The following is a 16,771-nucleotide window of genomic DNA, read 5'->3' on the forward strand; positions in this document are numbered from 1 at the left end:
TCATGTCATTCCTGCCATTCAAGGTATCGGCCTGGTGAATCTTTGCTGCACTCCTTCCATGGCAAGAACATCCTTCCTCAGATAAGGTGACCAAAACTGCACACAATACTCAAGCTGTGGCCTCACCAAGGCCCTGTACAACTGCAGCAAGACATCCTTGTTCCTGTACTCCAACCCTCTCGCTACGAAGACCAACATACCATTTGCCTTCTTAACCGCCTGCTGCACCTGCATGCTTACTTTCAGCGACTGGTGCACAAGGACGCCCAGGTCTCATTGCACTTCCCCTTCTCCCAATCTATTGCCATTCAGATAATAATCTGCCTTCCTGTTTTTGACACCAAAGTGGATAACCTCGCATTTATCCACGTTATATTGCATCTGCCATGCTTCTGCCCAATCACCCAACCTGTCCAAATCATACTGGAGTCTCTCGGCATCCTCCTCACAGCGCACACGCCCACCCAGCTTTGTGTCGTCTGCAAACTTGGAGATATTACATCTAGTTCCCTCGTCCAGATCATTAATATATATTGTGAATAGCTGGGGTCCAAGGACCGATCCCTGCAGTACCCCACTAGTCACTGCCTGCCACTCGGAAAAAGAGCCGTTCATTCCAACTGTTTGCTTTCTGTCTGCCAACCAGTTCTCTATCCAAGTCAATACCTTGCCCCCAATCCCACGTGCCTTAATTTTACACGCTAATCTCTTATGCGGGACCTTATCGAAAGCCTTTTGAAAGTCCAAATACACCAGATCCACTGGTTCTCCCTTATCTATTTTACCAGTTACATCCTCAAAAAATTCCAGTAGATTAGTCAAGCACGATTTACCTTTTGTAAATCCATGTTGACTTTGTCCGATCCTGTCACTTTTTTCCAAGTGCTCTGCTATTACATTTTTTATAATGGACTCCAGCAATTTCCCCACTACCGATGTCAGGCTTGCTGGTCTGTAATTCCCAGTTTTTTCTCTACCACCTTTTTTGAACAGTGGGGTAACATTAGCTACCCGCCAATCCATGGGTACTGTTTCCAGAGTCTATCGAGTTTTGGAAGATGACCAGCAATGCATCTACTATTTCTAGGGCCACTTCCTTAAGTACCCTAGGATGTAGATTATCAGGCCCTGGGGATTTATCGGCCTTAAGTCCCATCAATTTCCCTAATGCCATTGCCCTACAAATACTGATTTCTATCAGTTCCTCCCTTTCGTTAGACCCTATGTTCCCCGACATCTTTGGGAGGTTATTTGTGTGCTCCTTTTGTGAAGACAGAACCAAAGTATGTATTTAATTGGTCTGTCATTTCTTTGTTCCCCATTATAAATTCCCCTGATTCTGACTGCAAGGGACCTACACTTGACTTCACCAATCTTTTTCTCTTCACCTATCTATAAAAGCTTTTACAGTCAGTTTTTATGTTCCCTGCAAGCTTACTCTCATACTCTATTTTCCCCCTCTTAATTAATCCCTTTGTCCTCCTTTGTTGAATCCTAAACAGCTCCCAGTCCTCAGTTTACTGCTTTTTCTGGCCAATTTATATGTCCTCTCCTTGGATCTTATGCTATCCCTAATTTCCTTTGTTAGCCACGGTTGAGTCACCTTTTTTGTTTTATTTTTATGCCAAACTGGGATGAACAAATTCTGTAGCTCATCCATGCGATCTTTGAATGTTTGCCATTGCCCATCCACCGTCAACCCTTTGAGTGACATTCCCCAATCAATCCTACCCAACTCGCACCTCATACCATTGTAGTCTCCTTTATTTAAATTCAGGACCCTAGTCTCTGAGTAAACTATTTCACTCTCCATCTTAATGAAGAATTCGATCATATTATGATCGCTCCGACCCAAGGGGCCTCGCACAACAAGATTGCTAATTAATCCTTTCTCATTACATAATACCCAGTCTAAGATGGCCTGATCTCTAGTTGGTTCCTCGACATATTGGTCCAGGAAACCATCCCGTATACACTCCAGGAATTCCTCCTCCACAGTATTGTTACTAATTTGGTTAGCCCAATCTATATGTAGATTAAAGTCACCCATGATAACTGCTGTGCCCTTATTGCACGCTTCTCTAATTTCCCGTTTAATGCCATCCCCGACCTCCGCATTATTGTTTGGAGGCCTATATACCACTCCCACTAACGTTTTCTGCCCCTTGGTATTTCTCCGTTCTACCCATACAGATTCCACATCATCAGAGCTAATATCCTTCCTTTCAATTGTTAATCCCCTCTTTAACCAGCAATGCTACCCCATCCCCTTTTCCTTTTTGCCTATCTTTCCTGAATATTGAATACCCCTGGATGTTGAGTTCCCAGCCTTGGCCACCCTGGAGCCATGTTTCCGTAATCCCAATCATATATATATTCGTTTACCTCTATTTGCGCAGCTAATTCATCCACCTTATTATGAATGCTCCTCGCATTAAGACACAAAGCCTTCAGGCTTGTTTTTTTAACGCTCTTAGATCTTTTAGAATTATTATTTACTGTGGCCATGTTTGATTTAAACCCTTGATTTCTCTGCCTGCCACTTTTTTGTTTTTCTTCTTCCTGTCTTTTGCTTTTATCCTTGTTTCCCTTTCCTCTGTCTCCCTGCTCAGGTTCCCAACCCCCTGCCATTTTAGTTTAAAACCCTCCCCCAGAGCATTAGCAAACACTCCCCCTAGGACATCGGTCCTGGCCCTGCCCAGGTGCAAACCGTCCGTTTTGTACTGGTCCCACCTCCCCCAGAACCGGTTCCAATGTCCCAGGAATTTGAATCCCTCCCTCCTTGCACCATTCCTCTAGCCATGTATTCATCAGAAATATCCTTCTATTTCTACTCTGACTAGCACGTGGCACTGGTAGCAATCCTGAGATTACTACCTTTTGAGGTCCTATTTTTAAATTTACCTCCTAACTCCCTATATTCAGCTTTTAGGACCTCATCCCGGTTTTTACCTATATCGTTGGTACCTATATGCACCACAACAACTGGCTGTAGTAATGCGGAGGTTGGGGATGGCATTAAACGGGAAATTAGAGACACGTGCAATAAGGGCACAGCAGTTATCATGAGTGACTTTAATCTACATGTAGATTGGGCTAACCAAATTAGTAACAATACTGTGGAGGAGGAATTCCAAGAGTGTATATGGGGTGGTATCCTGGACCAATATATCGAGGAACTAACTAGAGATCAGGTCATCTTAGACTGGGTATTATGTAATGAGAGAGGATTAATTAGCAATGCTGTTGTGCGAGGCCCCTTGGGGAGGAGCGATCATAATATGATAGAATTCTTCATTAAGATGGAGAGTGAAGTAGTTGACTCGGAGACTAGGGTCCTGAATTTAAATAAAGGAAACTACGATGATATGAGGCGCGAGTTGGCTAGGATGGATTGGGGAACGTTACTTAAAGGGATGACGGTGGATAGGCAATGGCAAACATTTAAAGATCGCATGGATGAACTGCAGAATTTGTTCATCCCTGTTTGGCATAAAAATAAAACAAAAAAGGTGACTCAACCGTGGCTAACAAGGGAAATTAGGGATAGCATAAGATCTAAGGAGAGGACATATAATTTGGCCAGAAAAAGCAGTGACCTGAGGATTGGGAGCAGTTTAGGATTCAGCAAAGGAGGACAAAGGGATTAATTAAGAGGGGGAAAATAGAGTATGAGAGTAAGCTTGCAGGAAACATAAAAACTGACTGTAAAAGCTTCTATAGATATGTGAAGAGAAAAAGGTTGGTGAAGTCAAGTGTAGATCCCTTGCAGTCAGAATCAGGGGAATTTATAATGGGGAACAAAGAAATGGCACACCAATTAAATACATACTTTGGTTCTGTCTTCACAAAGGAGGACACAAATAACCTCCCAGAGAAGTGGTATATCTGTTTGAGAGGGGGTTGGCCACAGGGGACCCCTGCACTACCTGCCTGCGGCTACTACGCTGCCTGGTGGTCACCCATTCCCTTCTTGCCTGTGCAGCCTTTACCTGTGGTGTGACCAACTCCCTAAACGTGCTATCCACGATGTCCTTAGCATCGTGAATGCTCCAGTATGTATCAATTCGCAGCTCCAGCGCCGCAATGCGATCTGTCAGTAGCTGCAGCTGGATACACTTCCCGCACACATGGTCGTTGGGGACACAGGAAGTGTCCCTGATTTCCCACATAGCGCAGGAGGAGCATGCCACGGGGCCGAGCTGTCCTGCCATGACTTACTTTTTAATTAATTTAAATCAAATCAATACCACTAATTACACTGCAATTAAATGATATACTCAAGGGCCCTTGGTTACTAGTACTCCCCGATACACAACAGAGACTTTGGAAACTAACCACAAAAATTAAGACCTTCTAAGTTTTATAAAATATTAATCTTAACTGTCAAACTATAGAGTAGTATAAATACTCACCTGGCTGTACTCACCCAATCAGCTGCTTCCTCTTGCCCGCGTCACTTTTTGAATCGTGACGTGGCTCCGGAACGCCACCGCTGGTCTGTGAGATTGATAAGTCTCTGTAAAAAAAGCTCGCGAAAGTGAGTTTCAGTACTCACTGTATCGCCGCTCTCACCGCTCCCGACACTGGCCTCTGTTTTTAAAAAAAAAAAAAAGCCTGCGAAAGTGAGTTTCAGTACTCACTGTACCGCCGCTCTCTGCTCCTCCCGACACTGGGCTCTGTACAGTAACGTCCTCTTGCCTTCTGTGCCAATTATGTTTTGTTGGGCATTTGCATTTTTCAGTGCACTGAGCACCTCTGACTATCTCATCAGTTCACACATTTTGAGATTGTTGCTTGCTTAAAATCTCCTACATTTTCCCCCTTATAACAACAGTGAAAGTTGCTGAGTTAAATCCTTGCCTTTGGCTGTGCTCTGTTGCGCTTGGAGTGTAAAAACATGTTTATTAAGTGACTTATTTTTGTGCAGCAAGGTTTTAAAAATTTCAGGAATATACTTTAATAGATATGTAAAATAGATATATTGTATATTTAAATAGTTGCACTTTAAATTAAATTTTTTAAAAGTACAGTGGTTGAAATTCCTTCAACTATGTGGCAACTACCTGGGTTAGTGCTAGAGCTGTGTGAATTCATGGTGCTATTTGCAGTATGTCTTTTTGCCACTAGAGGAAGTCATAGCTTTTATATAGTGCAAATGTGGACCTTTTACTGTATATAGTTCAATGTGGACCTCTAGTGGCAGAAAAAGGTGTTGAACTAGGCGACCCATCCTGTCGCACCTGCTCAGTCAAAATTCTTTGGTTTTTTGCCACGGAGCTTGAATTTCTGTCATTACATCATTCTGACCAAAAAATGTAACCTGCCACCCGCACCTCGGGTTCCAAATAGTAGTCAATAGGGGAAGTCTATAGTGTCAGCTGTGACTTTGTGGGTAGCACTCACCTCCGAGTCAGCAGGTGGTGGGTTCAAGTCCCACTCGAGAGTCTTGAGCGCACAAATCCAGGCTGACACTCCAGTGCAGTGCTGAGGGAGTGCTGCACTGTCGAAGGTGCCATCTTTCGGATGTGACGTTAAACCAAGTCTGCTCTCTCAGGTGGACATAAAAGATCCCATGGCACTATTTTGAAAAAGAGCAGGGGAGTTATCACCAGTGTCCTGGCCAATATTTATCCCTCAATCAACATAACAAAAACAGATGATCTTGTCATTATCACATTGCTGTTTGTGGGAGCTTGCTGTGTGCAAATTGGCTGCCGGGTTTCCTACATTACAACAGTGTAAAGCGCTTTGGGACGTCCGGTGGTCATGAAAGGCGCTATAGAAATGCAAGGCTTTTTTAATGTGAAAATCAGTTTAATATCTTAATAGATGAAGTGCTTTTATTTACTAACAGGTTGAAAGCAGGCTGTGCAGTTGAGCTGATACGGTTTTCGTGGCTGGAGGTCTGTACCTTGTGGTCAAGTAAGGCACAGCCCCAGGGAACCGTGTCCAAAATTATTTGTTCAAGGATGCTCATCATTTGAGCCAATGGTAAATGTTTTAAAATTAACAAATAAAAAGGGATGTGGAGTCATTTCAACTCTAAATGTTTCTTCAGCTTCTTTTCATGGACACCCTCCTTGGTCAGTAACACCACCAGTAGTTTTAAGAGCTCTTCTGTAGACCGAGTCAGTTGCTTGTCATGCCAATTGGCTGGAGGAATCTCCATGAAGTCTGCCCACTGAGAGTGCTCTCTAAATGTGTATTCATACTAATCGAAAGTTGCATTTTATTTAAGCCTGTTGCCACCGACTTGTGGCGTTTACTGTCAACTAACTGGTATAAGCTTTAAAAAAGTCGTTGCCTGTCTTTGTGTATACTGAGTAACTGCAGTTAAATACTTTTGGGGAGTGAAATTGTGCTTTTGCACAGATTAGACTTCTCTTCCACCACCCCACCCCCCACAAAAAAATAATTAATGTCTCCTTTAAAATAGAGCAGCTAGGGTCGCTGCTTGTATTAACCTAGACTAAGATCATGCAAAACTGTGCTGTCTAACCATCACCGTGTAATCTATCTTGCCTGACTTTTGTGACTTAATTATTTTAAAAGGGTTTCTAAACAATCTGCAAACCTGACTACCATTAAACCACTGAGACCTGAGACGGAACCAAAGTCATCTTACAATACGTCAATGCAACTTTCTCAACAGAAACCCACACAGATTGTATCAAAACAATTGCCCAGCAAGCCTGCTACACCAAATCTCAAACGGAGTGATTCTTTTGTGCAGCGTAAATGTAAGTAATGGCATGCTTTCCCCTCCCCAGTTTCTTCTCTTCTCTTTATTTTTTAATTTGTTCCTGGGATGTGGGCGTCGCTGGCAAAGCCTGCATTTATTGCCCATCCCTAGTTACCCTTGAGAAGGTGGTGATGGTGGTACTCCCACAGTGCTGTTAGAGAGTGAGTTCCAGGATTTTGACCCAGTGACGATGAAGGAACGGCGATATATTTCCAAGTCAGGATGGTGTGTGACTTGGAGGGGAACTTGGAGGTGGTGGTGTTCCCATGCGCCTGCTGCCCTTGTCCTTCTAGGTGGAAGAGGTCGTGGGTTTGGGAGGTGCTGCCGAAGAAGCCTTGGCGAGTTGCTGCAGTGCATCTTGTAGATGGTACACACTGCAGCCACGGTACGCCGGTGGTGGAGGGAGTGAATGTTTAAGGTGCTAGATGGGGTGCCAATCAAGTGGGCTGCTTTGTCCTGGATGGTGTCGAGCTTCTTGAGTGTTGTTGGAGCTGCACTCATCCAGGCAAGTGGAGAATATTCCATCACACTCCTTACTTGTGCTTTGCAGATGGTGGAAAGGCTTTGGGCAGTCAGGAGGTGAGACACTCGCTGCAGAATGCCCAGCCTCTGACCTGCTCTTGTAGCCACTGTATTTATGTGGCTGATTCAGTTAAGTTTCTGGTCAATGGTGACCCCCAGGATGTTGATGGTGGGGGATTTGGTGATTGTAATGCCGTTGAATGTCAATGGGCGGTGGTTAGACTCTCACTTGTTGGAGATAGTCATTGCCTGGCACCTTTGTGGCATGAATGTTACTTGCCACTTATCAGCTCAAGTCTGAATGTCGTCCAGGTCTTGTTGCTTGCGGGCATGGACTGCTTCATTATCTGAGGAGTTGTGAATGGAACTGAACACTGTGCAGTCATCAGCGAACATCCCCATTTTCTGACCTTGTGATGGGGGGAAGGTCATTGATGAAGCAGCTGAAGATGGCTGGGCCTAGGACACTGCCCTGAGGAACTCCTGCAGCGATGTCCTGGGGCTGTGATGATTGACCTCCAACAACTACAACCATCTTCCTTTGTGCTAGGTATGACTCCAGCCAGTGGAGAGTTTTCCCCCTGATTCCCATTGACTTCAATTTTACTAGGGCTCCTTGACGCCACACTTGGTCAAATGCTGCTTTGATGTCAAGGGCAGTCACTCTTACCTCACCCCTGGAATTCAGCTCCTTTGTCCATGTTTGGACCAAGGCTGTAATGAGGTCTGGAGCCGAGTGGTCCTGGCGGAACCCAAACTAAGCATTAGTGAGCAGATTATTGGTGAGTAAGTGCTGCTTGATAGCACTGTCGATGACACCTTCCATCACTTTGCCGGATTGAGAGTAGGCTGATGGGGCGGTAATTGGCCGGATTGGATTTGTCTTGATTTTTGTGGACAGGACATACCTGGGCAGTTTTCCACATTGTCGGGTAGATGCCAGTGTTGTAGCTGTACTGGAACAGCTTGGCTAGAGGCGCAGCTTGTTCTGGAGCACAAGTCTTCAGCATGACAGGATGTTGCCTTTGCTGTATCCAGTGCACTCGGCCGTTTCTTGATATCACATGGAGTGAATTGAATTAGCTGAAGATTGGCTTCTGTGATGGTGGGGACCTCGGGAGGAGGCCGACATGGATCCTGAGTCAGTGACTTGTGCTGAGAGTGATACGGTTGATTGGGTCCTGGCATCCCTCTGGTACATACCCCCTCATGTGTGAACCTTGAGAGTGAATATTGCCTGGCCTTTTGACAGTGGAGCGCATCGCAGCTGAGTACTGCCTGGGCCTCGACCAATGCTCATTGATAATCCCCTCCATGCATTTACTTTCCAATAGGACTCAGAAGTGGGAGCCCTGCTTAAATCTTTCACCACCCTAGCCCAGGGGTGCTGTGGCTCATTGTACTCCTGCCCTAGATGAGAACATCTCATTCAGCACAGCCTAGGGATTGAAGCTGTGATCTTTCGAGTCTCTGGCTCAGTAGCACATTGAGAAGTGCATTCGACCGCTGAATTGGTTGCACGCGTATCTTTTTTTTTTTACCTTTTTTGGATCAAATCGGCTCCTTCTGAGGCAACCACTTAACATTGAATGGTAGCATAGTGGTTATGTTACTGGACTAGTAATCCAGAGGCCTGGACTAATGATCCGGAGACGCGAGTTCATAATCCCACCACGGCAGCTGGGGAGTTTAAATTCAGTTAATTAAATAATTCTGGAATAAACAGCTAGTGTCAGTAATGGTGACCATGGAACTACCGGATTGTCGTAAAAAAACCATCAGGGGAGGAAATCTGCCGCCCTTACCCGGTCTGGCCGACATGTGACTCCACACCAACACCAATGTGGTTGACAAAACTGGCCGCGCAAGCCACTCAGTTGTCAAGAAGGTGGCTCATCTCGAGGGCAATTAGGGATGGGCAATAAATGCTGGCCTTGCCAGCGATGCCCACCCGTGAATGAATTTTTTTAAAAAAGGCAAGGAAGGAGGATGTCAGTGGCATATGTCCCCTGCACCAGCTCACGAATGAAAATAATGTTTTCTGAGCTCTAAGGCAACTGTGTCTCAAATATTAACTTTTCAAGAAATGTATTAGAGGATTACGCTTTGTTTATATATTTATATTTAAAAAAATCTGATCACTGTCAAGTGGGAAATGTTCATGGCAATTGTATTCCATTAAAAAGTAGCGTATCTTCACCAGACCGTAGCTCAGAACTCCTCCCACACACTTGCACTTACGCCGGTAAGACAGAGCTTGTGATCTAGGTTTTTGAAAACTGTATATATTTAGTATTCAGAATTGTTTTAAGTTAAATTCTCTCGCTTGCTTTTGTACTAATTACTTAACGCAAACCAGACTGCTCCAACTTTTAAGTACTAAATTAGTGGCACATCAGAAGTTTCCCAAAACTGCCCCCCCCCCCCCCCGCTGCCCCCCCCGAAAGTAACCTGACCAAACTTTCTCTCCTCCACTTAGAATGATTTCTGGGTTTATTTGCTGCACTCATTTCACTGATTATATGCAAATAATTCATGTTTTTGCTCCTGTACCTTCTGCTTTCTTCATCCCTCCCACCCCTCCATTTCTTTTATGCATGGCTTTCCTGTTCTGATTGAATTGATTGGGCTTATACTCTCTGAAGTTTAGAAGAATGAGAGGTGATCTCATTGAAACACAGAAGATTCTGCGGGGGATTGACAGGGTAGATGCTGAGAGGTTGTTTCCCCTGGCTGGAGAGTCTAGAACTCGGTGGGACGTAGTCTCAGGATAAGGGGTCGGCCATTTAAGACCGAGATGAGGAAGAATTTCTTCATTCAGAGGAGTTGTGAATCTTTGGAATTCTCTACTCCAGAGGACTGTGGATGCTGAGTCGTTGAATATATTCAAGGCAGAGATAGACAGATATTTGGGCTCCATGGGGATCGGGCGGGAAAGTGGAGTTGAGGTCGAAGATCAGTCATGATCTTATTGAATGGCAGAGCAGGTTTGAGGGGGCCATATGGCCTACTCCTGCTCCTAATTCTTATGCTCTTATGTTCTGCATTCTCCATAATCAGTTATTGATTGCCTCTTGTCAGCCTTAGTTTTAAAATGGCTGTCAACCATCCTATTGGGCATATGGGTTTTATTCTCACAGGATTTACATGTGCTGCATCAAAAAGTAAATTTTGGTGGCGAGAGGTATTAAAAATAGGCTTAAGGCACAATGAGCGTATGGGCACCAGCTCCGCTCTTCTACCTTGATGCGAAAAGGGCAAAACTGAGCGTTAAGCAGCAGCTCGTATTGTGGCTGACCACCATCAGAGCTTCGACCTCTGAAGATCTGCAATGAAAATTACATCAGGTTTGGAGGATCTCTTTGTGAAAAGTCCCAAATTTGTGTACTTCCTGCAGCAACGTAGCTGCTGGCCATTCCTCTGCTGCACCGCAGTTTGAAAATCAATAAGCTAGCTGATCTCTGCCAGGGCAGTGGTTGGATGTTAGTGGACCTCTGCACCTTTGGGCTAGAAAAGAGGAAGGAAAAATAAATAATTAACCAGGGTTCCTACTCCTGATTTGCTGTCAATGGCCTAGTCGTAGCTTGACCAAACATAGAAGATAGGAGCAGGAGTAGGCCATTCGGCCCCTCGAGCCTGCTCCGCCATTCAATGAGATCATGGCTGATCATCCAAATTCAGTACCCTGTCCCTGCTTTCTCCCCATATCCCTTGACCCCTTTAGCCTTAAGAAATATATCCAACTCCTTGAATATATTTAATGAATTGGCCTCAACTGCCTTGTGTGGTAGAGAATGCCACAGGTTCACCACTCTCTGGGTGAAGAAATTCCTCCTCATCTGTCTTAAATGGCTTACCCCTTATCCTTAGACTGTGACCCCTGGTTCTGGACTCCCTGACCATCGGGAACATCCTTCCTGCATCTAGTCTGTCCAGTCCTGTCAGAATTTTAAAGTTTCAATGAGATCCCCTCTCATTCTTCTAAACTCCAGCGAGTATAAGCCCAATCGACCCAATCTCTCCTCATACGTCATTCCTGCCATTTCTGCGTCTCGGTTTGGGAACTTTCCGCGTTGTTATCTTCCAGTAATCGGTCCAATATGCGCACTTCAGTTGCTGCCTACTGTTGAGCTGTAACTATGACTAATAGGTTCAATAACATTGTAAATCTGCAGCAACAGCCCCGATTTATAACTTCAGCAACCTACATGTACCAAGCATCAATGGATCATTCAGCTGATAACACTGCACAGGAAAAAAAGCTGCTGACTCCAGGGGAACGGTCACTCACTTTTTAATGGATGGTAGAACAATCGGGCGCAGTCATAGGCACACCACCAGCTCTCTCAGCACCGAGTACCCCGACTGACTGCACAAAAAAAAGGCAGGGGAATTTCATTTGATGTGACGAGGGGCATGCACATCCAGCTTATTTTTTCTTTTTTATTCGTTCATGGGATGTGGGCATCGCTGGCAAGGCCGGCATTTATTGCCCTTGAGGTGGTGGTGAGCCGTCTTCTTGAACCGCAGAGGGCAGTTAAGAGTCAACCACATTGCTGTGGGTCTGGAGTCACATATAGGCCAGATTGGGTAAGGATGGCAGATTTCCTTCCTTAAAGGACATTAGTGAACCAGATAGATTCTTCCGACAATCCGGTAGTTTTACGGTCACCATTACTGATGCTAGTTTTTAATTCCAGATTTATTTAATTAATTGAATTTAAATTCCCCAGCTGCCTGTGGTGGGATTTGAACTCACGTCTCCGGATTATTAATCCGAGCTTCTGGATTACTAGTCCAGGAACATCACCACTATGCTACTGCACCCGGTAATGTGTGCTCCCAACAATGCAGCTTCAGTAATGGGCGAAGACAAATAAAAGTCTGGGGGAAACTTTATTGAGACCATTTTATATTGAAAATATAGATGTGTCTATTTTCTTCAAAATATCTAACGGATGTTAACCACATAGGAGCTGGAGTAGGCCAGACCATGTAGGGGTGACGGGTTCCCTTCTGCAAAGGTCATTAGTGAGCCAGTGGGGTTTTACGACTGCTTTTGTTGGAGTTGAATTCTGGACCTCTGAGTTCCTAATCAATACTGTAACTATTGGGTATGTGCTTTATTGCTATATTGGAAGCATAAGAACATAAGAATTCGGAGCAGGAGTAGGCCATACGGCCCCTCAAGCCTGCTCTGCCATTCAATAAGATCATGGCTGATCTTCAACATGAACTGCACTTTCCTGCCCGATCCTCATATCCCTTAATTCCCTTAGAGTCCAAAAATCTATCGATCTCAGCCTTGAATATACTCAAAGACTGAGCCTCCACAGCCCTCTGGGGTAGAGAATTCCAAAGATTCACCACCCCCTGAGTGAGGAAATTCCTCCTCATCTCGGTCTTAAATGGCCGACCCCTTATCCTGAGACTATACCCCTCTAGTCCTAGACTCTCCAGCCAGGGGAAACAACCTCTCAGCATCTACCCTGTCAAGCCCTCTCAGAATCTTGTGTTTCAGTACGATCACCTTTCATTCTCCTAAACTCCGGAAAGAATCGGCCCATTCTACCCGATGCATATTGCATGTGCACTGAATTTGAACCAGCCTGTAAACTAATCCAAGTCTGGAGCTGCCTGATCTGAGGAAAACTGGCTGGGTATTCTGTAGCCAGTGGCAGTGCACCAGTGCTCAGTGACATCACCGAGTGGTGTACTCTTAACTTCAAAGTTCGTACTCTTAACTTGTGTTCTTTTGGTACTTGAGCCCCTTTTGATAGTTTTTACGTTGGTGTGGAAGCTGAGGTAAAGCTGCAAATATCTCTTGTTTTGGTATAAACAAGGTGCTCTGGATTAACTGCTAGTAATTCTTGGGTTGGTGTGTCCTTCATCTTTTGGAAGATTTGTAACTCATATATAACTCGTCATACCCTTGCATTGTTGAGAGAATGGATTGTGGTATGGAGTAGGCCATCCTCATACAGTGACGTTAAAGAGCTCCAAGCATATGGTCAACGTAAATCTTGCGGCAGATTGTAACAGAACAGCTGCTTGCACGATGCAAGACTTTAACTTGGTTCAGTTGACAATGTAAACTGCCAGAATTCTTTATAAAGCCCATGAAACACTGTCTCGGCATTTCGTAGAAAAGCAGGTGTCTCCTTCCCACTCTTTCTCCCCTCCCCCTTTCTCGGCCCAAATTCACGTTTTCATGCAGAGAAGTCACTGATTTACTGTAGGATTTCAATCAGCACCTGTAAGGAAAAATGGGTTCATTTTCTGTTGGAACTCTACATCAGAACTGATTTAAGTTGAGTTATAAATAGAATGCTCAGTACCTCGGCAGTGAGTTGTGTTCTGCCACATCTTTCCGTTAACACATTCCTATACTGAGTGTTGAAGCAGTCTGTCCCCATCACAACTCATTCAGGAAGCTGGTCAGTTTATGCTCACCGTTTAAAACTCTAGTCTAGTTTCTGTTGTACATGAAATAATGTCTGAAGACTGCATTAGTTTGGATGGCTAAAAATGTGCTCTCTACTTCTGACATTAACCGATCCCATCTGCTATAGCATGCTAACTCTGACAATTTTCCAGAATTGTAGGTATAACTCTCTAATACATGTTATATTTTGCCGTGCTAGTTATTGATCCAGTTCCAAATCTCTGTTTTTGTTGATCTGGTTCTATATTTAAATAGTTTTATATCATATTTAAAAAAAAAAAAAAAAAAAAAAAAAATCTGATCTGGGATGAACCAGTGTAATTGTGATTATCTTTAAATTGCAGCTTTAAACGAAGATTCAAACGGATCAGGCATGTGAGTATGACAGTCCCATTGTTTCTCTTTCTTTGGATACACACACATATATGACAACGTAATTCTTTAACCTGAATTGTGTTGCAAATGCTATTGGTTGTGTACCGTAGAAAGATCGAGCTGGCGCTGTTGAGAAACATAAGATAGAAGGGATAAAATTACTGAAGCTCAAGTTTCATCACCAATCTCCTTGATTTATAGTCTGATTTTTTTTCTAAAGCATTTGACTCATTGGGGTGATTTCACAGTGCATGGGTTTCAACCAAGTGCGTGAGTGTGAAACTTTTATGTATGGCCATGTGCAACACACCTTGTAGTGTAAATATGGATTTTGGTTATTCTGGAGTGAGCACTCAACTCGAATACAAGGACAGTACTGATGGTTACACGGTTGGTGGGAACAGTATGATGAACTCATTACATCACAAAGCGTATTCCACAATATTGAAATGCATTGGCTTCAATGGATTTTTCTGGTGTATCCAGGATTTCCACTTCTGATAGCTGTCCATTAAAGTCTCCCCTTGCTGGAAGTGCACATGTCTGGACACCAGCTGAGGATAGGATTGAACTTGGCTGTGATGCAACTTGTGGTGGAGCAGCTTGCCAGTACTAACCATCCTGATTTGCATATAAAATTATCTTTTGGCTGAGGTACTGTGTATTGAGCATCTTGAGTATTGTGTGCCGTTTTGGTCGCCTTATCTGAGGAAGGATGTTCTTGCCATGGAAGGAGTTCAGCAAAGATTCACCAGGCTGATACCTGGGATGGCAGGAATGACGTATGAGGAGAGATTGGGTCGATTGGGCTTATACTCGCTGGAGTTTAGAAGAATGAGAGGGGATCTCATTGAAACTTATAACATTCTAACAGGACTAGACAGATTAGATGCAGGAAGGATGTTCCCAATGGTCAGGGAGTCCAGAACCAGGGGTCTAAGGATAAGGGGTAAGCCATTTAGGACAGAGATGAGGAGGAATTTCTTCACCCAGAGAGTGGTGAACCTGTGGAATTCTCTACCACAGAAGGCAGTAGAGGCCAATTCATTAAATATATTCAAAAAGGAGTTGGATATGTTTCTTGATGCTAAAGGGATCAAGGGGTATGGGGAGAAAGCAGGGACAGGGCTGAATTTGGATGATCAATGGCCTACTCCTGCTCCTATTTTCTATGTTTCTATGTACGGGGGGTGGCGAACTGTCAGCGTTCGCGTACCTCTCTGAAATCGACCGTAACTTCAGGATTTAGCGCGTGCACATCTAAACGCGGAAATTCTGAAGTTGCGGCCAGTCATTCCCTGCTCTACCACAGGCTGCGCTGTGGAACTCCCCATATCCGACAATCAGTGAAATCAGTTGAACTGACAAAAACTTGGGCTTTTCCGCAGTAATATCGCTGTTAAATACCCCATTAAATGTTCAGACTTGTTGGAATAGATGTAACTGGGGTTTCAACAGCGTATTGACTGCTGAACAACCGTTCTGGCCCTGAAAAACAAATTTTATGTTTGTGGAATCCACATTATGATAGAAAATTAGTAGATTAAAAAAAAAAATTTAAAGTTTGTTTTATGATTTTCAGCTTCTACCTTAACCCCATGTTTAAGTCTAAATCTTTATTTCACTTTCTGTAAATGTTTTAAAAAGTGATTTGAATCGGTGCTTTTTATTTCCTGGTTTGCTGTCTGAGAGAATTCTTCATTGTGATTGGCTGCTTAGATAGCTTGATGACATCACTGCTGCATTGTATTGGGGATACCCTATTGACGGCGCTACAATCAATTTAACGTCGAGAAAGCTTAAGTTTTCGCCACAGAGATCGCCATTGCTTTGTCGCTGACTGCAAATTCCGGGCCAATGCTTTCTGGAGGGAAGGGGGGAAATTGATGGTGGAAGGAAGAGGGGGAAAAAATGATGTTTTAGATACAACTGTTTCTAATCTCCTCACTTGTTAGACCTGCTGGATACTTGCATTATCTGATACAAGGAAGGTTTGGCAGACTGCCACTGAAATCCATGGATTTTTCTTTCCAGATTGCTTAAGAGTTCAAAAAGTGCGCCAAATCTGAATGACTCAAGATATTTATCCACCACACCTAAGCCAACCTCGTCTGCAGTACCTTGTCGGAGGTCAGCCGCGACACCCACTCCGACAAAGCAAAGAGCGAGCCAGTGTGGCGTATTCCAATGCACTACACCAAAACCACGTGCTGTTTCTCAAACTGTGTCTCGCAAGAAGTGTAAGTGTTACAATTCAGGGCACCACCCAGTCGTTTCTCTTGTGCAGTCTGCAAAAGTCAGCTTCCATAGGCAAGTCTGTGCTTCCGATGAATGTGAATGTTGACCTTGTGTGTAGCGCTCTCCCCTTTAAGTCAGAAGGTCACTGATTCAAGCCTCACTGCAGAGACCTGAGCGCACAATCTAGTGAAGTACTGGGGATCCCTCAACCAACACGACTGAAATAGATTATCTGCTTATTTATCTCCTTGCTGCTGTGCACAAATTGGCTGCCGCATTTCCATACAATACAACAGTAACACTTCAAAAGTACTTTGTTCGCTTTGAGACATCCTCGGGGTGTGGAAGATGCTGTATAAATGAAGTTCATTAGTTTGTTCTTTTCATTCTCACAATTACTTTTAAAACTTATAAAAAGTCTCTTGTGCTTTTTATAGTCCTTTTAC

The 16,771-nt window shown here is 44.0% G+C and overlaps 1 protein-coding gene across 1 annotated transcript in view; it reads left to right on the forward strand.

The window, feature by feature from the left end:
• The window catches only part of haus8 (HAUS augmin like complex subunit 8), a 57,743-nt gene that overhangs the window by 2,672 nt on the left and 38,300 nt on the right, over positions 1 to 16,771 (forward strand). The window contains exons 2-4 of the mRNA XM_086004500.1: positions 6,556 to 6,743; positions 14,057 to 14,087; positions 16,122 to 16,327. Coding sequence (XP_085860626.1) covers positions 6,556 to 6,743; positions 14,057 to 14,087; positions 16,122 to 16,327 — 425 coding nt within the window. The remainder of the gene's footprint in view (positions 1 to 6,555; positions 6,744 to 14,056; positions 14,088 to 16,121; positions 16,328 to 16,771) is intronic.

This window comes from Somniosus microcephalus, chromosome 13, assembly GCF_052327205.1.
Source record: "Somniosus microcephalus isolate GS21.2 chromosome 13, FLI_Smic_1.0, whole genome shotgun sequence".
NCBI classification, from domain to species: Eukaryota; Metazoa; Chordata; class Chondrichthyes; order Squaliformes; family Somniosidae; genus Somniosus; species Somniosus microcephalus.